This window comes from Felis catus, chromosome F1 (genome assembly GCF_018350175.1).
Source record: "Felis catus isolate Fca126 chromosome F1, F.catus_Fca126_mat1.0, whole genome shotgun sequence".
In the NCBI taxonomy this organism is placed as follows: domain Eukaryota; kingdom Metazoa; phylum Chordata; class Mammalia; order Carnivora; family Felidae; genus Felis; species Felis catus.
Genome location: NC_058384.1, coordinates 41,327,403 through 41,352,006, shown reverse-complemented (window position 1 = coordinate 41,352,006; position 24,604 = coordinate 41,327,403). Strand labels below are relative to the sequence as shown.

At 42.6% G+C, this 24,604-nt stretch overlaps 1 protein-coding gene across 2 annotated transcripts in view; it reads left to right on the top strand.

Moving 5' to 3' along the window:
• The window catches only part of KLHL12 (kelch like family member 12), a 35,240-nt gene extending 11,314 nt beyond the window's left edge, over nucleotides 1-23,926 (top strand). For both annotated transcript variants that reach the window (XM_019822002.3, XM_003999378.5), the window contains exons 5-12: nucleotides 6,393-6,542; nucleotides 8,065-8,179; nucleotides 19,283-19,389; nucleotides 20,238-20,433; nucleotides 21,104-21,262; nucleotides 21,569-21,667; nucleotides 22,018-22,204; nucleotides 22,386-23,926. In XM_019822002.3, coding sequence (XP_019677561.1) covers nucleotides 6,393-6,542; nucleotides 8,065-8,179; nucleotides 19,283-19,389; nucleotides 20,238-20,433; nucleotides 21,104-21,262; nucleotides 21,569-21,667; nucleotides 22,018-22,204; nucleotides 22,386-22,512 — 1,140 coding nt within the window. In that variant the 3' untranslated portion in view covers nucleotides 22,513-23,926. The remainder of the gene's footprint in view (nucleotides 1-6,392; nucleotides 6,543-8,064; nucleotides 8,180-19,282; nucleotides 19,390-20,237; nucleotides 20,434-21,103; nucleotides 21,263-21,568; nucleotides 21,668-22,017; nucleotides 22,205-22,385) is intronic.
• The last annotated feature ends 678 nt before the right edge of the window (nucleotides 23,927-24,604 follow it).

The following is a 24,604-nucleotide window of genomic DNA, read 5'->3' as shown; positions in this document are numbered from 1 at the left end:
AATAATGAGGTTATTCAAAGTGAAGAAATTAGAAGAAAGAAGAATAAACGTTTTACATTTAAATTAGACCAAAAAGGAAGTGGATCAAAAAGAAGTGAAAAAAAGGTTGGAAACCGTAAACAGGAGGCAGATCATAAGTGCCTAATGGGGGGGTGGGGGGTAATGAGGGAGTGGGGAGAAGGAACATATGAACTGCGTCTTGAAGGAGTTGTGTTTCACCCAGCAGAGGGGAAGCCACCTGGGCACAGGCAAGGGTTCAGTCACTTGGCCCAGCAAGAAGGATCTTAGGTAATCCTGATGCTAAGTCATAGTGCCAGTAGCCAGCAGAGTTTTTATTGCACAGAGGTCTGTAGTTAGGCTAACAATTAGAGTGACAATTGTTTCCCCTCGTCAGGAGAAATTCACTTCTCTAGGAAGGCTAAGAGTTCATTTGTTTTCCTCCCACTCTGCTCAGATAAATTTTGAATTAGTGGATTCCCGGAAGTTAGTGGCACCTCAATTTAAACAAGAGATATATTGGGAAGGAATCAAAATCTGATTAATATTCTAAATGCTATAGAAGCTGGGGGTGCCTAGGTGGCTCAGGTGGTTAAGGATCTGACTTGGGCTCAGGTCATGATCTCACAGTTTGTGAGTTTGAGCCCCGCGGCGAGCTTGTGCTGACAGCTCAGAGCCTGGAGCCTGCTTCAGATTCTGTGTCTGCCTCTCTCTCTCTGCCCCTCCCCTGCTCATACTCTGTGTGTGTGTGTGTGTGTGTGTGTGTGTCTCTCTCTCTCTCTAAACTAAATAAACATTGGGGCACCTGGGTGGCTCAGTCAGTTAAGCGTCCGACTTCAACTCAGGTCACGATCTCGCAGTCCGTGAGTTCAAGCCTTGCGTCGGGCTCTGGGCTGACGGCTCAGGGCCTGGAGCCTGCTTCAGATTCTGTGTCTCCCTTTCTCTCTGACCCTCCCCCATCATGCTCTGTCTCTCTCTGTCTCAAAAATAAATAAATGTTGGGGCGCCTGGGTGGCGCAGTCGGTTAAGCGTCCGACTTCAGCCAGGTCATGATCTCGCGGTCCGTGAGTTCGAGCCCCATGTCAGGCTCTGGGCTGATGGCTCAGAGCCTGGAGCCTGTTTCCGATTCTGTGTCTCCCTCTCTCTCTGCCCATCTCCCGTTCATGCTCTGTCTCTCTCTGTCCCAAAAATAAATAAACGTTGAAAAAAAAAAATTAAAATAAATAAATAAATAAATAAATAAATGTTTAAAAAATATTAAAAAAACTAAATAAACATTAAAATAAATAAATAAAAATTTAAAAAGTAAATGATGTAGAAGAAATTTGCTAAAGAAATCCTATAGTTTACTTTCATAAACCAAATGGTAACTCTCTGATTTATTTTGTTAAAACTAGAATTTTCATGTAATATAATAAGATCTTAAGAATATTTATCATATTTTAGCCAACTTTTTCTTTTTGCCTTCCCCTACGGACTTATGAGGAAAATTTATTAAGGTACATTGGTGACATTGTTTCCAAAATAAAGAGGAATCATTTTTCCAGTTTGACCTATTAGCCCAGAGAAGCTGGTGTTACAAGTGTTACTGAGACAAATATTTGCTAAAGTTTTGTTCTCACTCTTGCTGTGGTAGAACATTGTGTCCATGCACTGAAATGCCAGGTGTAGACAAATGGCACATTCTTCAGACTTGGGAAATTGGTAATTTGCTAGAATATCTTGATTTTTCTTGATTTAACCATGCATTAGGAAATGCAGTAAATAGTGTGAACAATATAGACTTAAAGTTCACTGCACATAACAAAATTGCTAAAACTTACTCAGCATTTACTATTGGTTTCCTTTATTAAATATTTACTGGGCACTTTGTGCCCAGAACAGTTCCGGGTGCCAGCAATCCAATTGTGAACACAACAGATAAAAAATTACTATACTCTGGACTTTTCATTTTAATGGCACCATTCTTGGTATATTTTATCTTATGTAGTTGTCAAAACTGTCCCCGTTTTTCAGAGAAAGAAACTGATGCTTCAAGGGTAAGCGTCATACTGGAGCTAATAAGTGGCAGAGCCAGGCCTCATATCTGAGCAGTCTGGCTCCAGATTCTGTTCTGTTCCATGAAACTATGAGCTGGTTGCCTAGTTAGTTTCTTTTTTTTTTTTTTTTTTTAAATTTTATTTTCAACGTTTCTTTATTTATTTTTGGGACAGAGAGAGATAGAGCATGAACGGGGGAGGGGCAGAGAGAGAGGGAGACACAGAATCGGAAACAGGCTCCAGGCTCTGAGCCATCAGCCCAGAGCCCGACACGGGGCTCGAACTCATGGACCGCGAGATCGTGACCTGGCTGAAGTCGGACGCTTAACCGACTGCGCCACCCAGGCGCCCCAGTTTCTAATTGACCAAATCAGCGAGCAGTTACAGAAGTCATATGTAGTCATAGAACTATATATACTTTGGAATAAAACTAAATGGAATAGGGAGAGCAAAAAACTTTTTTATTCAGAAACTCAGATGAAAAGAGTTTGAGAACTCTTCCCTCAGTGTCTGTAAAGACTGTCTTTTCTTTCTGGAAAGACAGCAAGTGGCACATTGTTTCTCTTCTGTATTCCAGCCAGAAAGAGGAACCAGATGTCTAACTCCCCAGCTAATACTTCGTCTTAATTATATAAAACGATCCTACTTAACACAGAAGCAGTATGTTGTACTGGTTAAAACAACATGGGCTTTAGAATCAGGGTGGGGTTTATTTTGGCTGTGTGGCACGTGTTAACCTAACCACTAATCTTCAGTTTCCTCTTCTGTAGATAATAGTCCTACTTAGTGCATGAGGTCATTCTGATCATTAAATAAGAATATCAGTGCCTTGGGGCACCTGGGTGGCTCAGTCGGTTACAGTTACGTGTCTGACTTCAGCTCAGGTCACGATCTCATGGTCTGTGAGTTCGAGCCCCGCATCGGGCTCTGTGCTGACAGCTCAGAGCCTGGAGCCTGTTTCAGATTCTGTGTCTCCCTCTCTCTCTGACCCTCCCCCGTTCGTGCTGTGTCTCTCTCTGTCTCAAAAATAAATAAACAGGGGCGCCTGGGTGGCTCAGTCGGTTGAGCGGCCGACTTCGGCTCAGGTCATGATCTCGTGGTCCGTGAGTTCGAGCCCCGCGTCGGTCTCTGCGCTGATAGCTCGGAGCCTGGAGCCTGTTTCAGATTCTGTGTCTCCCTCTCTCTGACCCTCCCCCGTTCATGTTCTGTCTCTCCCTGTCTCAAAAATAAATAAAAAAAAAAAAAAAACATTTAAAAAAAAATAAAAAATAAATAAACACTAAAAAAAAAAAAAAGAATATCAGTGCCTGATACATAAAATAGTTCTCTGAAAATTTATTATGGGGAAATTTTTCTCCATGGTGAAACATTAATGTGAAGGTTTTTTTCCTCCCAGTTTAGCTGTTTCTCTGCAAGTCTAGTTTATTCTCTCTTCAGTAAGATCAAGGGTCGCTGCTCATGATTGAAAAACCCCATTATAAACTGATGTATCTAATTTAAACCTAGAATGTGTTAGAGCCTAGCATGGAGTTGTTTACAACTGTTAGCTTGTCATTCTTGTCTTTAAAAAGATTTTTTTTTTTTTTTTTTAATTGTGGGCACCATTCTGTGTACTTCCCTGCCTCTAATCCATCAGCAGGCTGGGTTAGTTTCACCTCCCATAAATTTGGTGCATAAATTTCAGTCACCACTGCTATGGCTTAAGTACCCATCACCATTTGCCTAATGTGCCAGCTGGTGTCCCAGCTCTTCTGGGTGTCCTTGGCCCTTCTAATCTGTTCTACCCATGCTAGTCAGGGTGATCTTTGCAGAACATTGATATGATCATATCCCAAGCTTGCTTGAAACCTTTTCATGGGTTCCCATTGCTGTTAGAGTAAATTCCAGTCTTCTAACGCTCTCTCTGAGCTGGCCCTTGTTTACCTCTCCAGTTTGATCTTTTACCATTCTTCCCCTGCCTCATTCCTTCTACTACACCAGCCTTGTATCATTTCTCAAACTGTGTTCTTTTTTGCTCTAAGATTGTGTTGTCCAGTTTGGTAGGCACACATGGCTGTTGAGCACTTCAAATGTGGCTGGTGTGACTGAGCAGCTGAGTTTTTAATTTAACTTAAATTTTTTTAACGTTTATTTAATTTTTTTTTAATATTTTTTTTTAACGTTTATTTATTTTTGAGACAGAGAGAGACAGAGCATGAACAGGGGAGGGGCAGAGAGAGAGGGAGACACAGAATCCGAAACAGGCTCCAGGCTCCGAGCCATCAGCCCAGAGCCTGACGCGGGGCTTGAACTCACGGACTGTGAGATCATGACCTGAGCCGAAGTCGGACGCTTAACCGACCAAGCCACCCAGGCGCCCCATAACGTTTATTTAATTTTTGAGAGAGAGACAGAATATGAGCAGGGGAGGAAGAGAGAGAGGGAGACACAGAATCCAAAGCGGGCTCCAGGCTCCGAGCTGTCAGCACAGAGCCCAATGCGGGACTTGAACTTACAAGCTGTGAGATCATGAGCTGAGCTGAAGTCAGACGTTTAACTGACTGAGCTACCCAGGTGCCCCACTTAATTTTTTTTTTTTTTTTTTTTTTAACAGAGCAAGCAGGGGAGTGGAGCAGAAGGGCACGGAGCCCAACACCGGGCTCCATCCCACGACCCTGGGATCATGACCTGAACTGAAATCAACAGTTGAACACTCAACCAACTGAGCCACCCAGGCACCCCTTAACTTAATTTTAATTAATGTAATTATAAATCTCCGTACGTAGCTGGTGGCTACCATATTGGACAGTACAGCTCTAGGGTTTCAGCATGTGCTCTCCTGCTTGCCTTGGAGCACTCTCGTAACTCTTCGTGGCTAATTGCTACTCACCCATCATACTGAAATGTATTTCTTCTGCAGGGAGGCCTTTTCTGACGCATCAACCTAAATTAGGAAATCTCGTGTTATTCTGTCTCATAGCCCCTGTACTTTTCCTACATAGTACAGAATGACAAAGTGGCATTGTTCGTTTTTCCAACTTACCTGTTATCTCCCCACTTAAAAGCAAGGTTCATGTCTCATTTGTTACCAGTGTATAACCAGCTTCCAGCACTGGGCCTGGTGCGTAGTAGGTTTTTGGTACATCCAATGAATGAACCTTCTGAAACGTCTGCGTTTTCAGTTCTTGGGAAAAGTTCACAGAATGGTGTCTCTGTCTGGGCACTGTCACATTCTGAAAGGTCTCAGAACAGATGCATTCTAGGCGCTGATGGAAGAGGCACAGGACCTATATGTAGGTGTCTGTCTTGGGGAGGAGGTCTTAGGTGTTAGTAGATGTAGTGCTCTTGCAGGGATACAATGTAGGTTTTTTAGGCTGTGCCTTATGCAATTTGTTACATGTAAGCTTAGACCTAAGTTCCCCAAATGATTAATTACATATATCATCTCAAAGCATTGTGCCTGATAAATATTTATATTATGTATTATATATTTCTATATATATTTATACATATAGAAATATAATTATATATTTATATATATATAAATAGTATTCGTTCAGATGCTAATTGACAATTCTTTGGAAACTGCAGCATTATAGCATGATGATATAAGAGAAGTTTCTGCTTCACAGGCTTGGGTGGAGGTGTTGGGGAGCAATCCTGGAGGTCGTTAGACAACACTTATCAACACAAGTTGTTTTAAGAGGAAATTTTGGGGGTGCCTGGCTGGTTCAGTCAGTAGAGCATGCAACTCTATCTCAGGGTTGTGAGTTCAAGCCCCACGTTGAGCGTAGAGTGTATTTTAAAAAATATATAGCAAATTTTGAATAGGGCAACAGATTCCTCCTCCCCCTGCAAATTTTCAAAAATGACCAGAAAAGGGGCACGTAGGTGGCTCAGTCAGTTGAGTGTCCAGCTCTTGGATGTCAGCTCAGGTCATGATCCCAGGGTCATGAGATTGAGTCCTGTGTTGGGCTCCACACTGAGCATGGAGCCTGCTTAAGATTCTCTCTCTCTGCCCTTCTCTCTTTCTCTCTCTCTCTCTCTCTGTCTCGCAAATAAAAAAAAAAAAAAATTCAGGAATGGAAACAATTCTGAAGTAAAAGCCCACTTGTAATTGATGGTTTATTAGGCACTATCTGATTTTTTTTTTTTTTTTTTAATACCCAGTTTGACTGCAGTTCTTTTGCTGGTCTTAATGAGTCGTGTCTGAAAAGGATTGTTTTCCCAAGAGCTTAGCTGTTTCTGGAAGAGAGGAAATAATGGTGGTAGGGGATGGGGAGCAGGAAGGAGAAAGTAAGCACGGTTACTTTTTGAAATTGTGAGAACATTGGAAAGGCAGAGTTAGTTCCATGATGTGTAATTACACGTTTATAGGTGGATTCTGAGGAGCCAGTCTTTGAAGCTGTCATCAACTGGGTGAAGCACGCCAAAAAGGAGCGAGAAGAATCCTTACCTGACCTGCTGCAGTACGTCCGGATGCCCCTGCTGACCCCCAGGTACATCACAGACGTCATAGATGCTGAGGTAAGTCAGGCAAAACACACGGGATCAAAAACCATGAGTATCTCTTGCAGCTTAGTATTATGTACTTCAAATTGGTTATTCACCGTAGGCACAGAGTCTCCTGGTTAGCGTCTCTAGGAGGGCCAGAGAGGATGGTGCTAGGAGGTCTCCAGATAATTGGTTGGCAAGTTATCCTTCTGGAAATGGAAATCTATGGTTTAATTTTCTGTTTTCTTGTCTTTTTGTTTGCTATGCCCCTGTGTTTCACGTAAGCAACATCAGATGACAAATGTCCCCTTCTCCATCAAACATAAATTGTTCCAAATTGCCCTGAAAAAGATGCTTTGCTTATCAAATGTCTTTATTTTTGACCTCTTGTGAAACCCAACACCAAAGTAATTTGATGCATTCTTATATGAATTTAGGTTATACTGTGTGTGTTTATTTTTATTTACTTACTTGTTTGTTTTTTACGGTGTTTATTTATAAAAGTGTTTCTCCAACACAAGCTCTTTGTGTGTGGTATGTTTTCACGGTTTTTACCGTATGTATCACCTGTTTACCTAGACTGTACTTTGGGCGAACACTGCTGTTTAGCACATAGGTAAAGCCCAGGTCAGTGAATGCATTCCTTCCTCTGGCCCAGCCTCAGACCTCTTTGAGAGTTAACTACAAACACAGTTTTCCAGTTCACATTAGAAAAGTTGCAGGCTGATTAGTGTCACATGTCAAACTCACTTTCTCATATTTGTAGTTTCTTTCTAACAATTCATATTGCCGTTGTGTCTGTTTCCTTATATTGTGGTTCACAGCCCAGACTCTCGAGTCAGACTCAGGAGACTGAAATCCTATATTCACCACTCATCCTGGAGTGGGGGAACCTGGCCTCACTCCCCTTCTCCCTCTGAGCTCCTCTAGGGCTCCTCACTGGCTGAGCCGAGCCAGAAGTCAGAGGGCATGGGGACCCTACGACGTAGTTCACGTAGGCCAGTCTTCCAAGCCAGAGAGTAGAGTGAAGAAGGATGTGGAGTGAATTAGGTTACGAAGGAGAGCTGCCCAGTACAGAGCTCCATCAGGGGAGACCTAGGCATCGTGACAGTGTTGTGAACATTTGGGAAATTATTTCAGGCAAGATTTACTTCTCCCTGTCATCCCAGGAATTAACAGTAGCCTTTTGGTTTTCCCTTAAAATTTTTGTTAGCTATTACATACTTGTGTTTGTGTAATCACTGGAAGGATGTACAGACAAACTAATTAAAATAGTTACTGCCTAGTGCTGAGGTAGATAGGGAATACTTCTCAGTATATCTTTTTATGTCATTTGATTTTTGAACCATGTAATAATATATTGTCTATTAAAAAAAATTTTTTTAATCATTTCTGGAAACCAGCAACGTAGTTATTACCAGCAGCCCTCTTGGAACCACAGGGCTTTAGAAACTGGTTTTCTATATCAAGAAGTGAATTCTTATGTGTGCCATTTATACTCGTAATATTAAAGACGTGACCCCTGTGGCTCACTTTACTGCCTGCTGTATTTCAGCCTTTCATCCGCTGTAGTTTACAGTGCAGGGATCTAGTTGATGAAGCAAAGAAGTTTCATCTGAGACCTGAACTGCGAAGTCAGATGCAGGGACCCAGGACGAGGGCTCGTCTAGGTAAGCTGGCATCTTGGCAGAAGGAGGGATATTTTTCAGCTACCCCTTGCCAGGTGGCATGATGTAGTTGAAAAGAACATTCTGTAAGAAATACAAAGACCTGTTTTAGACCTGTTTTTAACCTTTTAGAAAGGGTGTCACCTTGGACAAGTCACTTTGCCACCCTGAGCTCTACTATAAACCAAGGATACCTTCCCTATCTATTTCCCGTAACTATTTGGAGGATTGAACGGAATCGAGTGTGTAAAAGCATCTTCTAAATTGTCAAATATTATGCAGGTTATTATTTCAAGATATTTGGAGTCTTGTGAATTAGAAATTATTTCAATTACCAAGTAGTAGTTTTCTCATTCTGGATGAAAAGAGGAAGGAAAGGCAGCAGCATAGTATAAAGTTCAGGAGTGACATGTAGAACTTAAGAACCTGGAGCCTGGACTCCGGAGCCGGTGTGGGTGCAGATCCCAGCTTACCACTTACTAGGTGTATTAACTTTGGCAAGAAACTTAACCTCCCTGTGCATCAGTTGCCTCCTCTGTAAAGTGGGCATCATCACAGCTCCCGCCTCAGAGGTTGTTCTGAAGAGTAAATGAAGTAATGTATGTAAAAGGGTTAAAAGAGTTCTTGGCACATAACAAGTGCTGTGCACATTAGCTGTTGTTTTAGCAAGGAGGCTTAGGTGCAGGTCTCAGCCCCACCAATGACAGGCTGTATGGCCTTGGGTAAGGTATCAGTTTATCTGAGCCTGTGCTTCTGCCTCTAAAGTGAGGGTCCGAGCATCTTATCTCACTGTGTTGTTACGGAGAGTAAACAGGATAGTGTATGTAAGATGCCTGACATTTTAGCCGACAGGTGGTAAGACTCAGATATTACCTTACTTCTGTTTCCTGTCTTCCCTATTTTGCTGTCGTAGGTTATAAATGGTATATGGGGTGGCATTTTGTTTTTGTTGCTTTCTGTTTTTCCCCTGACTGTGGACTCAGGCCTGCCAAGGTATTAAATTATAATTAAGCTGTTCACTGATTGCTTTAAGTAGAATGATGACTTGTCTCCCATATATATGCTTTTAATTTAAATCCAAGTTAGTAACATCTTGTAATAATGTTTCAACGTCCCCTATATTTTTGATGGCATAAGTACCATATGTCAACATAGAAATTTTAGAAACACAGAGAAGCAAAAAATAAATAAAAATCATCCATAATCCTACCACCCAGAGATATTGCTTTGTTTGGGGTTTTGTTTTTTTTTTTTTTAAGGGGACTCAGAGAAGAAGTAGTAAATGATACTGTTCTACTAATTCCTGCAGGATGACAACATGTGGTCTGTATCTCATACTGTATACAGGGATACGTACTAATCAACAAGATAGATTGAAGGACTAAGCATGAAAAACCATGGTAATATTAGAAGTTAGAGGAAAATATTTGTATAACTTTTGGGTGGGAGCCTTTTTTTTTTTTTTCTATTTTTAGTTGTAAAATTTACCATCTTAACCATTTTTTTTTAATTTTTATTTTTTTTAACGTTTTTTTTTATTTATTTTTGAGACAGAGAGAGACAGAGCATGAACGGGAGAGAGGCAGAGACAGAGGGAGACACAGAATCGGAAGCAGCCTCCAGGCTCTGAGCCATCAGCCCAGAGCGCGACGCGGGGCTCGAACTCACGGACCGTGAGATCGTGACCTGAGCTGAAGTCGGACGCTTAACCGACTGAGCCACCCAGGCGCCCCCGTCTTAACCATTTTTAAGTGTACAGTTCATTGATGCCTGGGGGGCTCAGTCGGTTAGGTGTCCAACTCTTGATTTTGGTTCAGGTCGTGATCTCACAGTTTATGGGTTTGAGCCTTGCATCGGGCTCTTTGCTGATGTGCGGAACCTGCTTGGGATTCTCTCCCTCTCTCTCTGCCCCTGCCCCCTCTCAAAAATAAACGTTTAGGGGCGCCTGGGTGGCGCAGTCGGTTGAGCGTCCGACTTCAGCCAGGTCACGATCTCGCGGTCCGTGAGTTCGAGCCCCGCGTCGGGCTCTGGGCTGATGGCTCAGAGCCTGGAGCCTGTTTCCGATTCTGTGTCTCCCTCTCTCTCTCTGCCCCTCCCCCGTTCATGCTCTGTCTCTCTCTGTCCCAAAAATAAATAAACGTTGAAAAAAAAAAAAAAAAAAGATCTTGCACGTGGTGAACGTGAAGAAAACAATCAGATAGTAATCATTAACTTGTGTGTGTAAGAAGCAAAGGGTCTGGGGGAGCAAGTGGAGTTTGTTCGCAAGGTACATTGGCATTAGATGGAAAGTAATTTCCTGCAGGTGATATAACAAGCTGCTCCTGATCCCATTACAGTATCTTGCTAGCTAACCTTAGGCGCTTTCACCCTGTGGTGGTAACTTTCCACCCTAAGCTTTTTTCTAACCCATTTATGTGAGTAGAACCTATTTCCCCCACAGCTTGGGATTCTCTGTCCCTCCCTTCCCCTCTCTCTCTTTCTCTCTCTCTCTCTCTCTCTCTCTCTCTCTCTCTCTCTCTCTCACTCTCAAAATAAACTTTTTTTTTTTTAAAGTGAATACTCTTTATGTCCCATCTGGGAATCTGTACTATAGAAATATTTCCAGGATGGGGCGTCTGGGTGGCTCAGTTGGTTAAGCATCCAGCTTCTGGTGCATCCAACTTCTGCTGAGATCATGATCTCTCTGCTTGTGAATTAAAGCTCCACATCAGGCTCTGTGCTGACATCTCGGAGCCTGCAGCCTGCTTCGGATTCTGTGTCCCCCTCTCTCTGCCCCTCCCCAGCTCACATTCTGTCTCTGTCTGTCTCTCTCTCTCTCCTCTCTCTCTCTCTCTCTCAAAAATAAATAAAACATTTTTTAAAAATTAAAAAAAAAAAGAAATATTTCCAGGAAAAAAGGGAAACAACCTGAATTCCATCTGAAGAAGAATGAATGGTTGACTGAATTATAGTACAACTGAAGCATAGAATATTATGAAACTATTAAAAGCATTGAGTCAGGCGTATAGCTGGACAGACTAACTGGGTATATACTAAGTTGGGGGTACTTTTCATTGGGGAAAAAAAGGCAAAAACTCCTGTATATGTACTATATATGTATATGTTTTCATGATTATAAACAAAGGATATGTATGCAAGGATAAACACCTTTAACAAGATGGGATTGCAGGGGAATATTTTTACCGTTGCTTTATTTATATACTTCTGTGTTATTACCATAAATGTGTGGTTACCTTTGTTATTTAAAAAATAATAAAAAATAGATATTCTTTCAATATGATGTGAGCCAGTATATAGTGGAAATCATCTGGTACAGAAGAAAAGACACTTTGCTTCCTTTGATTTCGACTCCCAATGCTATTACTCTAGTAACTTGCTTTTTGAATCTGGACAAGTCCTTTAACTTCTCTGGATTACCATTTCTTCTGTATATCAGGGGAGTTAAATTCAAACCACTGAGGTTCTTTCCAATACAGAAGATAACATTTCTTTTTTGCAGAGCCAGTGTCCCAGAGAGTACTCAATAGCACTTCCTAGCTGCTTGTTAAATTGAACTAAAGCCAATGAAAATTTGTGTGAACCAGCAAACCAGAAGACTTTTTGGAGATAGATTTTCTGCATTTCTCTGTACTGGCAGGAGAAGGTGCCCGCCTGCTTAGAGAACTTGCTTTTCGCCCTGATCTTGAAAGATTAGGATTCTACATGCCCTTATAATTTTGAGGTTATTTTTCAGAAGTTCCAGAAAACAAATTCTGAAGCTATTTCTAATTCCCTTTTTTTTTTTATAACGTTTATTTATTTAGTTTGATAGCAAGAACGAAGAGAGGCAGAGAGACAGGAGAGAGAGAATCCCAAGCAGGCTCCGTGCTGTCAGTGTAGAGCCCTATCAGGGCTCAGACTCATGAACCGTGAGATCATGACCTGAGCCCAAACCAAGAGTTGGCCGCTTAACCAATTGAGCCACCCAGGCACGCCAAGTAGATTCTTTTTTTTTTTAATTTATTTTTAAGAGTGCGTGTGTGCGCACGCACGCGCGCGCGCACACACACACACACACACACACACACACACACACACACACACGGGTGGGGGAGGGGCAGAGAGAGAGGAAGAGAGAGAATCCCGAGCAGGCTCTGCACTGTCAGCTCAGAGCCCGACTCAGGGCTTGATCCCAGAAACTGTGAGACCATGACCTGAGCCGAACTCAAGACTCGGATGCTTAACCGACTGAGCCACCCACGAGCCCCTCTTCTTATTTTAGCATCTCCTTATGAGCGCCTTAGGAAGTAAATTGTTCCTGCCTATCATGTCTTCTGCCCATCTCTATTCATAGAGGTTGCTAAACCAGCTACCAGGATAACTCTTCTGCATACAGCATAAGGAAATTAAATTTACAGCTATATAAAAATAGCTTGCCAAATCATGTGTGAGGATTCTCTTTTAGTTATTTACCTCTTAGCCATTACTTTCTCACAGAAGATATAATGGAAATTGCAATTCCTAATTTGTCACAGTCTCCTTTTCTGAGCTAAAGATTAATACGTATGGCAATGTAGTCTCTGAACCGTGTTATTTTAGCAAGCTTGCAGTCTGTCTGCTGTATTCCTCTAACATCACACCACAGCACACACACAACTCCTAATCCCTCCCCCCACAAATAATGACCATGGCATTGTCAAGATGCCTCAGTTTCACTAATGTGCTTTTTCACACTGTTTCTGTCAGGTATTTTATTGATTGACTGATTGATTATGTATTGATTTTGAGAGAGAGCGTGAACTGAGTAGGGACAGAGAGGGAGAGAGAATCCCAAGCAGGCTCTGTGCTGTCAGCACGGAGCCTGACATGGGGCTCAACTTCACAGACTGTGAGACCATGACCTGAGCCAAAACCAAGAGCAGCCAGGCACCAGCCAGGCACTCCCTGTCAGGTGTTTTAGACATATCTTCCTCGTTGGAAAGATAAAAATCTAACAAGTCCCTCCCACCCCCATTCATTGTCAAAGAACAAACAGGCTTTCTTCCAGTCAATCCTTAGACTAGCTCTTTTCACATTAGATTGTTAAAGTAGTGGTCCCCAAGTTAGGGTCCGAAGACATTAGAACACTGGAGTTCTTCCAGGAGAGGAAGACTTTCTAGGCAAAAGCAATACAAGAAACCGCAAAGGAAAAGGTAGTGTATTTGACTAAATGAAAATGCGCAACATTCTGAGACAAATTGGGAAAATAGATTTGCTACAACCACAGCAAAGGGTTAAATTTATTTGTATGTAAAGAGCCCAGTAAAAATGCATGGGAGGAACACTAAAGACTTGAGTGTTCAGTTTACAGAGGGGGAGGTACAATTGACTACTAAATATAAGGGGGGAAATACGACATAATTACTAATAGAGTCTTATTAGTAATAAAGTAAGAATTAAAACAATAAATACAATTTTTTGCCTACCATAGCACCAGAGATTAAAAAAAAACAATATTCAGCTACAGAGAGTAGAATGAATTGGCATATATATGAATTGGCATATATGTTGGTGGCCATATAAATTGTTTTAAGCCTCAGAAAGTAATTTTATAATTTTTATTAAAAGGTTTTTTTTTTTTTTTAAGTTCATGTTCTTCACTCCAGCAACCTCCCAATGCTGTATTAAGAAAATAACTGGGGGCGCCTGAGTGGCTCAGTTGGTTGAGCATCTGACTTTGGCTCAGGGCATAATTTCACAGCTCCTGGGTTTGAGCCCCATGTCAGGCTCTGTGCTGACAGCTCAGAGCCTGGAACCTGCTTTGGATTCTGTGTCTCCCTCTCTCTGTGCCCCTCCCCTGCTCTCACTCTCTTTCCTTCCCTCTCAAAAATAAATAAACATTAGTTTAAAAAAAAAGAAAAGAACTGGCGGGGCACCTGGGTGGCTCGGTCAGTTAAGTGTCTGACTTTGGCTCGGGTCAGGATCTCACAGTTTGTGGGTTCGAGCCCTGCATCAGGCTCTGTGCTGACAACTTAAAGCCTGGAGCCTGCTTCAGATTCTGTGTCCCCCTCTCTGCCCCACCCATGCTTGTGCTCTTATCTCTCTCTGCCTTTCAAAAATGAGTAAACATTAAAGAAAGAAAGAAAACTGGCATTTCGGGGCACCTGCATGACTCTGTTGGTTAAGCAAACAAGTCTTGGTTTCAGATCAGGTGATGGTCTCACGGTTGGAGGGATCAAGCCCTGAGTTGGGCTCTGAGCTGACAGTGCAGAGCCTACTTGGGATTCGTTTTCTCTCTCTCTCACTCTGCCTCTCCCCTGCTCACACATGCACTCTGTCTTTCCCTCTCTCAAAAATAAAAAGAAACATTTTTTTTTTTTTTTAAAAAGCTACACAGTCTAAATAAAGACTAAACTACTATCTGTTCAGGGGCACCTGGGTGGCTCAGTCAGTTGAGTGTCCAACTTCAGCTCAGGTCATGATCTCATGCTTTGTGAGTTTGAGCCCCACATTGGGCTCTGTGCTGACAGGTCAGAGCCTGGAGCCTGCTTCGGATTCTGTGTCTCCCTCTCTCCCTACCTCTCCCCTGTTCACACTCTGTCTCTCTGTCTCTCTGTCTCTCTCTCTCTCTCTCAAAAATAAACATTAAAAAAAAATTAAGATTATATCTGTTCAGTGTGAAAACACTGGTGCTCTCATACTTATCAAAAGCTCTGTTGGTACTTACATGTAACTCCAGCAGTACCAGCAAGTTAATTACTTAGATGCAGCTCGGTAGACAGTGTTTCAAACCACAAGATCTGGGGCGCCTGGGTGGCTTAGTGGGTTAAGCGTCCGACTTGGCTCAGGTCATGATCTCATGGTCCATGAGTTCGAGCCCCACGTTGGGCTCTGTGCTGACAGCTCGGAGCCTGGAGCCTACTTCCGATTCTGTGTGTGTGTGTCTCTCTCTCCCCCTCCCCCGCTCATGCTCTGTCTCTCTCTGTCTCAAAAATAAATAAACATTAAAAAAAAAAAAAAAAACAACCCAGGGGTTCCTGGGTGGCTCAGTTGGTTGGGCGTCCAACTTCGGCTCAGGTCGTGATCTCACAGTCCGTGAGTTTGAGCCCTGTGTTGGGCTGTGTGCTGACGGTTCAGAGCCTGGAGCCTGCTTCCGATTCTGTGTCTCCCTCTCTCTGTGCCTCCCCTGCTCATGCTCTGTTTCTTTCTGTCTCAAAAATAAATAAAAACATTTAAAAAACACACACACACACACAAGATCTGTCATGGGAAAATAATGAAAAGAGTCCTTCATGACAAAGACGTTTGGAACCAATGGTCTAGGACCCCAGGCATTTAGAACCATAAAATCCCTGAGTGCCTCATGCTGATACATTTGTCCAAGTTCCACTGTAAACATATAGTTCCCAGAATGTTATGGAGAAACTTTCAGCTAAGAGGAAGCACTGTCAGTTTTCTGGGTTTTGTAACACAGTCTAAGTATTTCTTACCTGTTTCTATGTCCCATCCTTCAGAAGCTGCCTGAGTGAAATATTATCAAGAAAGTGGTTTTTTCCCCTAGGCTTTTTTTTTTTTTTTTTTTTAACATTTGAGGAACTTAGAATTTAATGAAACTCAGAACTCATTTTTATAAGTATGTTCTTTTTTTAAAAATGCCTTTTAAATATATAATTTATTGTCAGATTGGTTTCCATACAACACCCAGTGCTCATCTCAACGGGTGCCCTCTGTGCCCATCACCCACTTTCTCCTCTCCCCCATCCTCCCACCAACCCTCAGTTTGTTTTCAGTGCTTAGAGAGATTCTTGTGGTTTGCCTCCTTCCCTCTCTGTAACTTTTCTCCCTCTCCCCCTCCCCCTCCCCCTCCCCTATGGTCTTCTGTTAAGTTTCTCAGGGTCCACATATGAGTGAAAACATATGGTATCTGTTTTGCCTGACTTATTTCACTTAGCATAATACTAGGCTTTTGTTTTTTTTGTTTCTGGGAATTACATAAAGCAACAGGAATTACAGCTGAGAATCAGCGGGAGTTTTTTAAATGTGCAAAGCATAGAAAATGCCTCTCAGTTGCTGTGGAGTATGTTCATTGTGTTAGCCATACAGATATCATCCACTAGTATCCTATTTACCTATAGAGGGAAATGTGTGTGAATAGAATTGTTTTTGCCTTCTCTATTCAAGTCAGAGGGAGAGAAGCAGTACTGTAAGAAAGGGGTAAATAGGGGAATAGTGCTGCCAAGGAAGAAACAAATACTTTGTGGTCCTGGCCTCTTCCAGCTTGAAGGAATTTTATGCACAAATAAAATAAGCATAATATGAAAAGACCCTTTGTTCAAAGGCTTTGATTTTCTGAAAGGAGCTGACTGCTGAGACTTGCTTACTGGCTCACCTTGGAAAAGGGTCCATTTAACTTTATTTGGCAAGTATACAAGACAGGTGTCCTCTTAAATGAGGTTGAGCTTCACGGTTTATGTGTGGGATAGTAAGAAAAATTTCAAACATATACAGAAACAGAAAAATATGATTCCCTGTACCCATCACCCAGTTTCAACAGTTATCAACTCGGCCTATTTTGAAAGAAATCTCAGGATATAATTCCATCCATATATATTATGCTTTTATACGTATCACTGAAAGAAGGAGCTTTTTAATAATATATCGGGGCTCCTGCGTGGCTCAGTCAGTTAGGTGTCAGACTTCAGCTCAGGTCATGATCTCACCGCTTATGAGTTCGAGCCCCGCGTCAGGCTCTGTGCTAACAGTTCAGAGCCTGGAGCCTGCCTGGGTTCTGTGTCTGTCCCTCTCTGCCCCTCCTTCCCTCCCCCTGCCCTCAAAAATATAAATAAACATGAAAAAAAAATTTTAGATGTATCTAAAACACCATTATCACCCTGAAACACAACCAGTTCTTTATTTTCATCAGATATAAATACCTGTTAGTATTTCCCTAGTTTTTGCTTTTGAACACTTAAGTTTCTCCAATCAGGATCCAGACAAGGTCCACATGTTACATTGAGTTCTTGTCTCTTTATCTCTTAAAAAAAAATTTTTTTTAAGCTTGTTTTATTTTTGAGAGACAGACACAGATTGCGAGAGGGGGAGGGGCAGAGAGGGAGGGAGACACAGAATCTGAAGCAGGCTCCAGGCTCTGAGCCATCAGCACAGAGCCCGATGCGGGGCTTGAACTCACAAACTGTGAGATCATGACCTGAGCTGAAATCAGCCGCTTAAGCGACTGAGCCACCCAGGCGCCCCTAGTCTCTTTTAATCCATAGGCTTTCCCCTCCTACTTTGGTTTTTCCTTGCAATTTATTTAAGAAACCAAGATGTTTGGCTTCTAGAATTTCCCACATTCTGGATTTTGCTGATTGTATCCATGTAGTGTCATTTAGTGTGTTCTTCTGTCCCCTGTATTGTCTGTAAACTGGTGATTACACTAGAATCTTGGTAAGTTTCAAGATTTGGGTTCAGTTTTTTAGCAAGAATACTTCATAGGTGATGGTTGTATACTTCCTATTTAGCATTATAAAGTAGTATTTTTGCTTTCACCTAATGATTACAACAGCCACTGATGATAATTGTCAGAGCCATTACTTCATCAGGGATGCATCTGTTTTTGGCAGTTTAAAGGTACTCCATTTGTGGGACGCCTGGGTGGCTTAGTTGGTTAAATATTCAACTTTTGATTTGGCCCATGATCTTGCAGTTCATAGGTTGGAGCCCTGCGCTATCAGCCTGGAGCCTGCTTGGAATTCTCTCTCTCTCTCCCTTTCTTTTTGCCCCTTCCCTGCTCATGTGTGCACACATATTTCTCTCTCTCTCTCTCTCTCTCTCTCTCTCTCTCTCTCTCTCTCTCAATACATTTTTTAAAAAGAAAGAAATGTATTCCTTTTACTCCTTAAAGTCCAGTTATTTATAATAGTGCCTTGGTCTCTCGAATGTCTTCCTAGTAATTGAATCATACAAAATGCTCCATTCTTTCCATGCACTTCAGTAGAGCACATTTACAGAGGATTTTCTCAAAAGACTTTGCTCTTTGAAAAGAGGCAAAGGAGGAGATATTTAATACAAGAAGGCTTTACGGGAGAGAGTAAGATATAAAGGACATCAAAATATCTTCTTTGGGAAAACAGAGAAAAAGACTTTCTTTAAAAGCCTGCTGTTATGATGGTGCACCTGGGTGGCTTGGTCAGTTAAGTGTCTGACTCTTGATTTCGGCTCAGGTCATGATCTCACAGTTCGTGGCTTCGAGCCCCACATTGGGCTCTGCACTGACAGTGTGGAGCCTGCTTGGGATTCTTTCTGCCTCTCCCCTGCTCACTCTCTGTCTTTCAAAATAAAGAAACATTTAAGAGGGAAAAAAACCTGTTACGATTCCCTGGCAGTTGCGATGAATTGGTAGGGAACATGGTCATATAGTTGGCTACATTGGAAAAATAAAAGTTCATGGAAGAGAATTTTAAAAATCTATTACTTGGAGGGCACCTGGGTGGCGCAGTAGGTTAAGCGTCTGACTTCGGCTCAGGTCATGATCTCATGGTTCATGAGTTCCAGCCCCGTGTGGGGCTCTGTGCTGACAGCTCAAAGCCTGGAGCCTGCTTCACATTCTGTGTCTCCCTCTGTCTCTGCCCCTCCCCACTCATGCTCTGTCTCCCCAAAATCAAAACATTTTAAAAATTACAAAAAAAAGCCTACCACTTGGTCCTTAAACCACAACTTTCCACTTTCTTGAGACAAGGTTAGTAGGAGAATGTTATTTCCCCATTGCAAAAAACTCCCATTTTGAGTTTTACAGCCTGGGAAGGGCAGGGAGCTCCTTTAGCCCCCTGCCTGCACTTAGAACCTCATTTATTATGTCAGCCAGAGGCATGTAGATAGGTTGGAATGGTGTGGTGTGTTCAAGTTTGCCTTCTGGAGTTTAATATTGTCCTGAAATTTTAATTTCAGAGGTCCAGGTCCTCAAGAGCTAGAGCCTCAGAAAGAAATAATTTCCTGTTAGGCAGCCTTATGATGAGTGTCCTATTTCAGATTGCTTCTCTGGGCCACATAAAACAAAATCCTACAAATGTTTCTACTTATGTTTCCCTATGAGTAGTTACCCAGCTTGGGATGGTGACGTAACCTATCTTTTTCTCTCTTTGTCCTCAGGAGCCAATGAAGTGCTTCTGGTGGTTGGGGGCTTCGGAAGCCAGCAGTCTCCCATCGACGTGGTAGAGAAATATGACCCCAAGACTCAGGAGTGGAGCTTTTTGCCAGTAAGTAATGGTGGAGCCAGTCATTGGGAAAGAGTTTAAATGTCCTCAGTCCCTGACTCTAGATCATATGTAATCCAGCCCTAAAAGTAGCAAAGCCTAGTAATAGTAAGATGCTCCTTACAATAGTGTCATGTACATGGTAGGTTCAAAATCAATTAATCCATCGTTACTGACCATTTGATTAGAAGATTAGACTTCAGAAATATCAATGCCCCCTGTTCCAAAAGAGGAGAAATATCAATGGCCCTGTGTGAAATTAAACTTACCTGACCCACCACTATTTCAGCACCTTCCCGAGCTGTCCGTGTAACTCCCAGCATGCTCCATTGTCATGCTCTGTTAAGCTGAACTCTGTTAAATTATGTTCAATTGAACTAATGTTCACTTGAAGTCTGAAGTTTATATCTTTCTCCCTTTGTATGTCTCTGTTTCAGTGCTGGATGAACAATAATAGTTCTGAGAACATGGAAATCTTTTAATCAGTCCTCCTAACTTTTAGGATATTGGAATCCTGGCCCTTTGATTAGCAGTTGGGGCTACTTTTCTACTTTATAGATAGATAACAGTCTTTAGCCCAGTGGAACAGGAAGGAATCAGACACTGGATAATGGAAAGACATTAAACTTTTTGGAAGCCTTGGAGAGAGGCAGATGTGGAGAAGGGTTGCATCTTTAAAAGCATCACAACAAGCAAGAGGGTTTGGAGGCCACTTGAGGGTGAACTACTGTCCCAGGGGTTCACAGTGAAGAAGGAGAGGTACATAGATAAAAACAGGAAGGTTAGCAGCAGATAAGGCCTAAGATTTGCATGACTGAAATATTTGTACCTCTTCTCTCCTAAATCCGTAGAGCATCACTCGTAAGAGACGTTACGTGGCCTCAGTGTCCCTACATGACCGGATCTATGTAATTGGTGGCTATGATGGCCGTTCCCGCCTTAGTTCGGTGGAATGTCTAGACTACACAGCAGATGAGGATGGGGTCTGGTATTCTGTAGCCCCTATGAATGTCCGACGAGGCCTTGCTGGAGCCACCACCCTAGGAGGTATGCTTGGTGTGCAGGGCAGTGTTTCTGTTTTGTTGGGGCTGGATCAGGGTTCATAACTCTCCTGTTGTCTGGCAGGAGCATGAGGTCAAATATTCCTTTTTGCTTTGGGAAATATTAATGTTACCAAAGCTTTTCAGTATTCATGAGTGTTTCAACACTGACCACAGAGCTGGTAAATCAAGTTCCAGTGTGCCGAGTGGAGAATTGGCACTGGTTATATTTTTGCAAACTCCACCTTTGAAGTCTTTGAGTGCTTTCAAGGATTCCATCTTACCCCGTTCGTTTTAGATGTCTTAACTCTGATGTCTTCCTTATCTATAAGACTTAATTGACTTATCTCATGAAAAAACACTTTGTTTTTGTTCCCAAACATTTAAAGGACTTGTGGGGAATTTGTAAGGAGAAGAATTCATAGAAATCTCTCATCCTCGTGGTGCCTGGGTGGCTCACTCAGTTAAGTGCCCAACTCTTGCTGTCGACTCAGGTCATGACCTCACAGTTTGTGAGTTCAGGCCCACATCGGGCTCTGTGCTGACAGCATGGAGCCTGCTGGGGATTCTGTCTCTCCCTCTCTTGCCCCTCCCCCACCTTAAAATAAATAAACATAAAAAATTAAAAAAGAAATCTCTCATCCTCTAATAGTCTGTGATTCATTCATTCTGAGCAGATATGATCTACGTGTCTGGAGGCTTCGATGGAAGTAGGCGTCATACCAGTATGGAGCGGTATGACCCAAACATTGACCAGTGGAGCATGCTGGGAGATATGCAAACCGCCCGGGAGGGTGCTGGACTAGTTGTGGCCAGTGGAGTGATCTACTGCCTAGGTATTCAGTCTGGGAGGCGAAGATGAGGGAACTCAATGGGTGGGGACCCCTTTTTATCAAAATGAAGTTCATAGACTTTTTTCAACTAAAACCCTAGTCTATCCCAATATCTTTTCTGTTAACTGAGGTTATCTTTCTCATGGAAGCAGAAATTAGGGTACTATCAGATTTTTCTTTGGATTATTAGAACTCTTGAAGGAGAACTGAAACTATAAGAATTAGTTGAAAGACTCTGAGAGAGGCACACTGGGAATGGGCATGAGGGTTTACCAGTCTGTCTGAAATGGTCTCTGCTTTGGTTTTCAGGAGGATATGATGGCTTGAATATTTTAAATTCAGTTGAGAAATATGATCCCCACACAGGACATTGGACTAATGTTACACCAATGGCCACTAAGCGCTCTGGTAAGACACTCATATCTAAAGGAGAGGACAGTCGACTGTGCTGACGAATCTTTACATATGCAGTGGTGGTGGAGTCAAAGAGGGTGTCAACAAATCAGAGTTGTATTTCTTTCTTCACCGTACACTTCACTCATGTAAAACATAAGTCTGGTTTCATTCTCCTCTTTGCCTGTCTTTTCTCTAAACATAATGAAAATAAAGACAACCAGATTATTCTAAGCCTGTCTGGCTCTAGTCCACATCCCTCAGCTACTCTAGAACTCAGCTAGCCACCAATGATCATGTTTTGTTTTTAGAATTCTTCTCCTAAGCTTAGTAGTGTTGATTTACTATGCCTTTTTCCCCCCAAGGTGCAGGAGTAGCCCTGCTGAATGACCATATTTATGTGGTGGGGGGATTTGATGGCACAGCCCACCTTTCTTCTGTTGAAGCATACAACATTCGCACCGATTCCTGGACAACTGTCACTAGTATGACCACTCCACGATGCTATGTAGGGGCCACAGTGCTTCGCGGGAGACTTTATGCTATTGCGGGGTAAGGATTTGGAAGCCAGGCTAGAGTCGTCGTGCATCCAGGACAGCATGATCCATTCCGAATTTTTGGATCGAGACAGGGTTTGGGTTGGGGGAGACATCTCCAGTGGCAAACTTTAATGTAGGACTGTATGGAGAGGAATAGAAAGTTCATTTTCTTCTTTTGCTTCTTCCCCACTCAGATACGATGGGAACTCCCTGCTGAGTAGCATCGAGTGCTATGACCCTATCATCGACAGTTGGGAAGTAGTGACATCCATGGGAACCCAGCGCTGTGATGCTGGCGTGTGTGTTCTTCGAGAGAAGTGACCGTTGTTGGAGCACCATCCAGAGCCAGTGACCAGTCCAAGGGACAGTTTACAGGAGCGTCAAGGATCCTTTCCAGAATATCTATTTCTCACCGTGTGCACAGGGTGATTACAAGCACCAGGGTGGTGATGATTGTACTTATTTGACACACACTCCACTTTGTGCTGGTAGTTCTCTCTGAGGAGGGTGGGTAACAGACACTCAAGGGAAGACAGTGCACACTGAATGGATCTGAGAGGCCAGACCATCTGTCCTTGTCCAGAGAGCACTGTCATGTGCTTGGGAGAATCCATATATATGTTGTGCCTCGTGTATTGCAGAGAATTAAGGTGAGTATGAACTACTAGATGTAGACAGTATCCAGCGTATGATTGGAAGGATACCAACTTGAGTAAGCTGGGTAAAATCCAAGTCTTGTTTTCCAGGAATAAATATCTTTCCTAGTCTGCAGGTAACTAGGGGCAACACAGTTCCATTCTGGAGGATAATAGAGGGGGGAAAGCCCCCTATCAAAACTTGGGGGGCTTGGGGAGAGACCTGGCATTGCCTTAAGGGACAAGGTTGGTGTATCAGAACTGGGTTTAGAATAAGGGAAGTAAACAGAATTTGATGGAACGTGAGTAAACCTAGAACACCGCTGAGGTATAACCTGGAAGACTTAAAAGGGTGTGTTATTGGAAGGATCTTTTAATTTCCCCATGATCTTTCTGGGTGCGCATCTTGGCATTGACAGAGTAAGAATGAACAAATGTTGGGATGAGCAGAGATGGAATAAAGGTGGGAGTTTGGTATGCCTGGGAACAAACTAGAAGTACCTGTGATTTTACAATCGTCTTATTTCCCGCCAGGGCTCATCTCTCTGTGGCAAGGTTTGCCTTGAGTCGGTGAGACACTGTCTGTCTGTGTTGAATCAAATACTACTACACTATTATACTTCATTACTATTTATTTGGGGGTGGGGTGGGGGTGGCAGCAGCGTAGAAATTCAGCTACCTGATTACTGCCCTGTTCTTTTAAGGGCACACTTCTGCTAAGGAGTGGTTTTTACTGCTGTGTTTGGTACAATTAGTCCTTTTCCTACTATGAGGTTCCATGACCTGTCCTTAGAGTGGATTTTATTCTTCCTGGGACAGAATAATCAAGGCAACCAAAACTCTTTTGTTAGTTCCAGTACTTGCTACCACCATTTCTGAATTTCTGAGCTACTATTCAAGGCTCCCCTGTGTTACGGAGTGAAATTCTTGGCTTTGTGGGTATTGGGAGTGTGGGGATGTGGTAACCTAAACAAGGATGCACTTTCCCTTTATTCTAAAATTCCATTTTTTTCCTCTTTCCCCGAGTTGTATTGGTGTAAAGAGTTCATTTCCTTTGTATTTTTTTAAGAAAATATTAAAAATCAGTGGTCTCAAGTGCCTATAAGAGAGTTTGTGGCTAACCAACACTGTCTTGTGGATACTTGGGGAGGGGTGGGGGGGACCAGGCAGAGATCAGCTGTATGATCCTGTCTCTCCAACCTCTTCACCGTATGTGTTTGCCAACTGGCCCTACTATGTTTCTTTGCTAGACGCGGGTAAGAGGTAGCCCCTTTACCCTTGTGGAGCTTCTCAGCAGCAAAATATTTACGTGAATTTGTGTATTTATTGACTCCTCTCACACTGGGAGTTTACTTGAAAAGCAAACAGAATAAAGAGGAGTCAATCTTGAGCTCACTTAGTACCCACTTGAATTTTAGGGTCTTTAGTCACTCCATTCCTTTCTCTATTTGCTTTGATTTATGGCACCTGATGTAAACAGCCATGCAGAAGGCCTGCACAACTGCAGAAATCCTGACATTCCCAGAGCAAGGGGAAGGGGGAGCCAAAGAGGAAGTTATTTTCACTAAAGAAGCCCTGCCAACCTTTCCTCAGCAGATGGATTGTGCCTGCTGATCAAACCACAGCTATGAAACATATGACTCATCCTTTCTCAGGAAGAGATCCAGGGGAGGTGGCAAAGTGGGGGTTCAGAACTGATGGCTCCTAGGCTATCTTTACTGCTGACTTAAGAGTTCTTACATGGCAGCCACCACTGAATATTCTGCATAAAACATCTA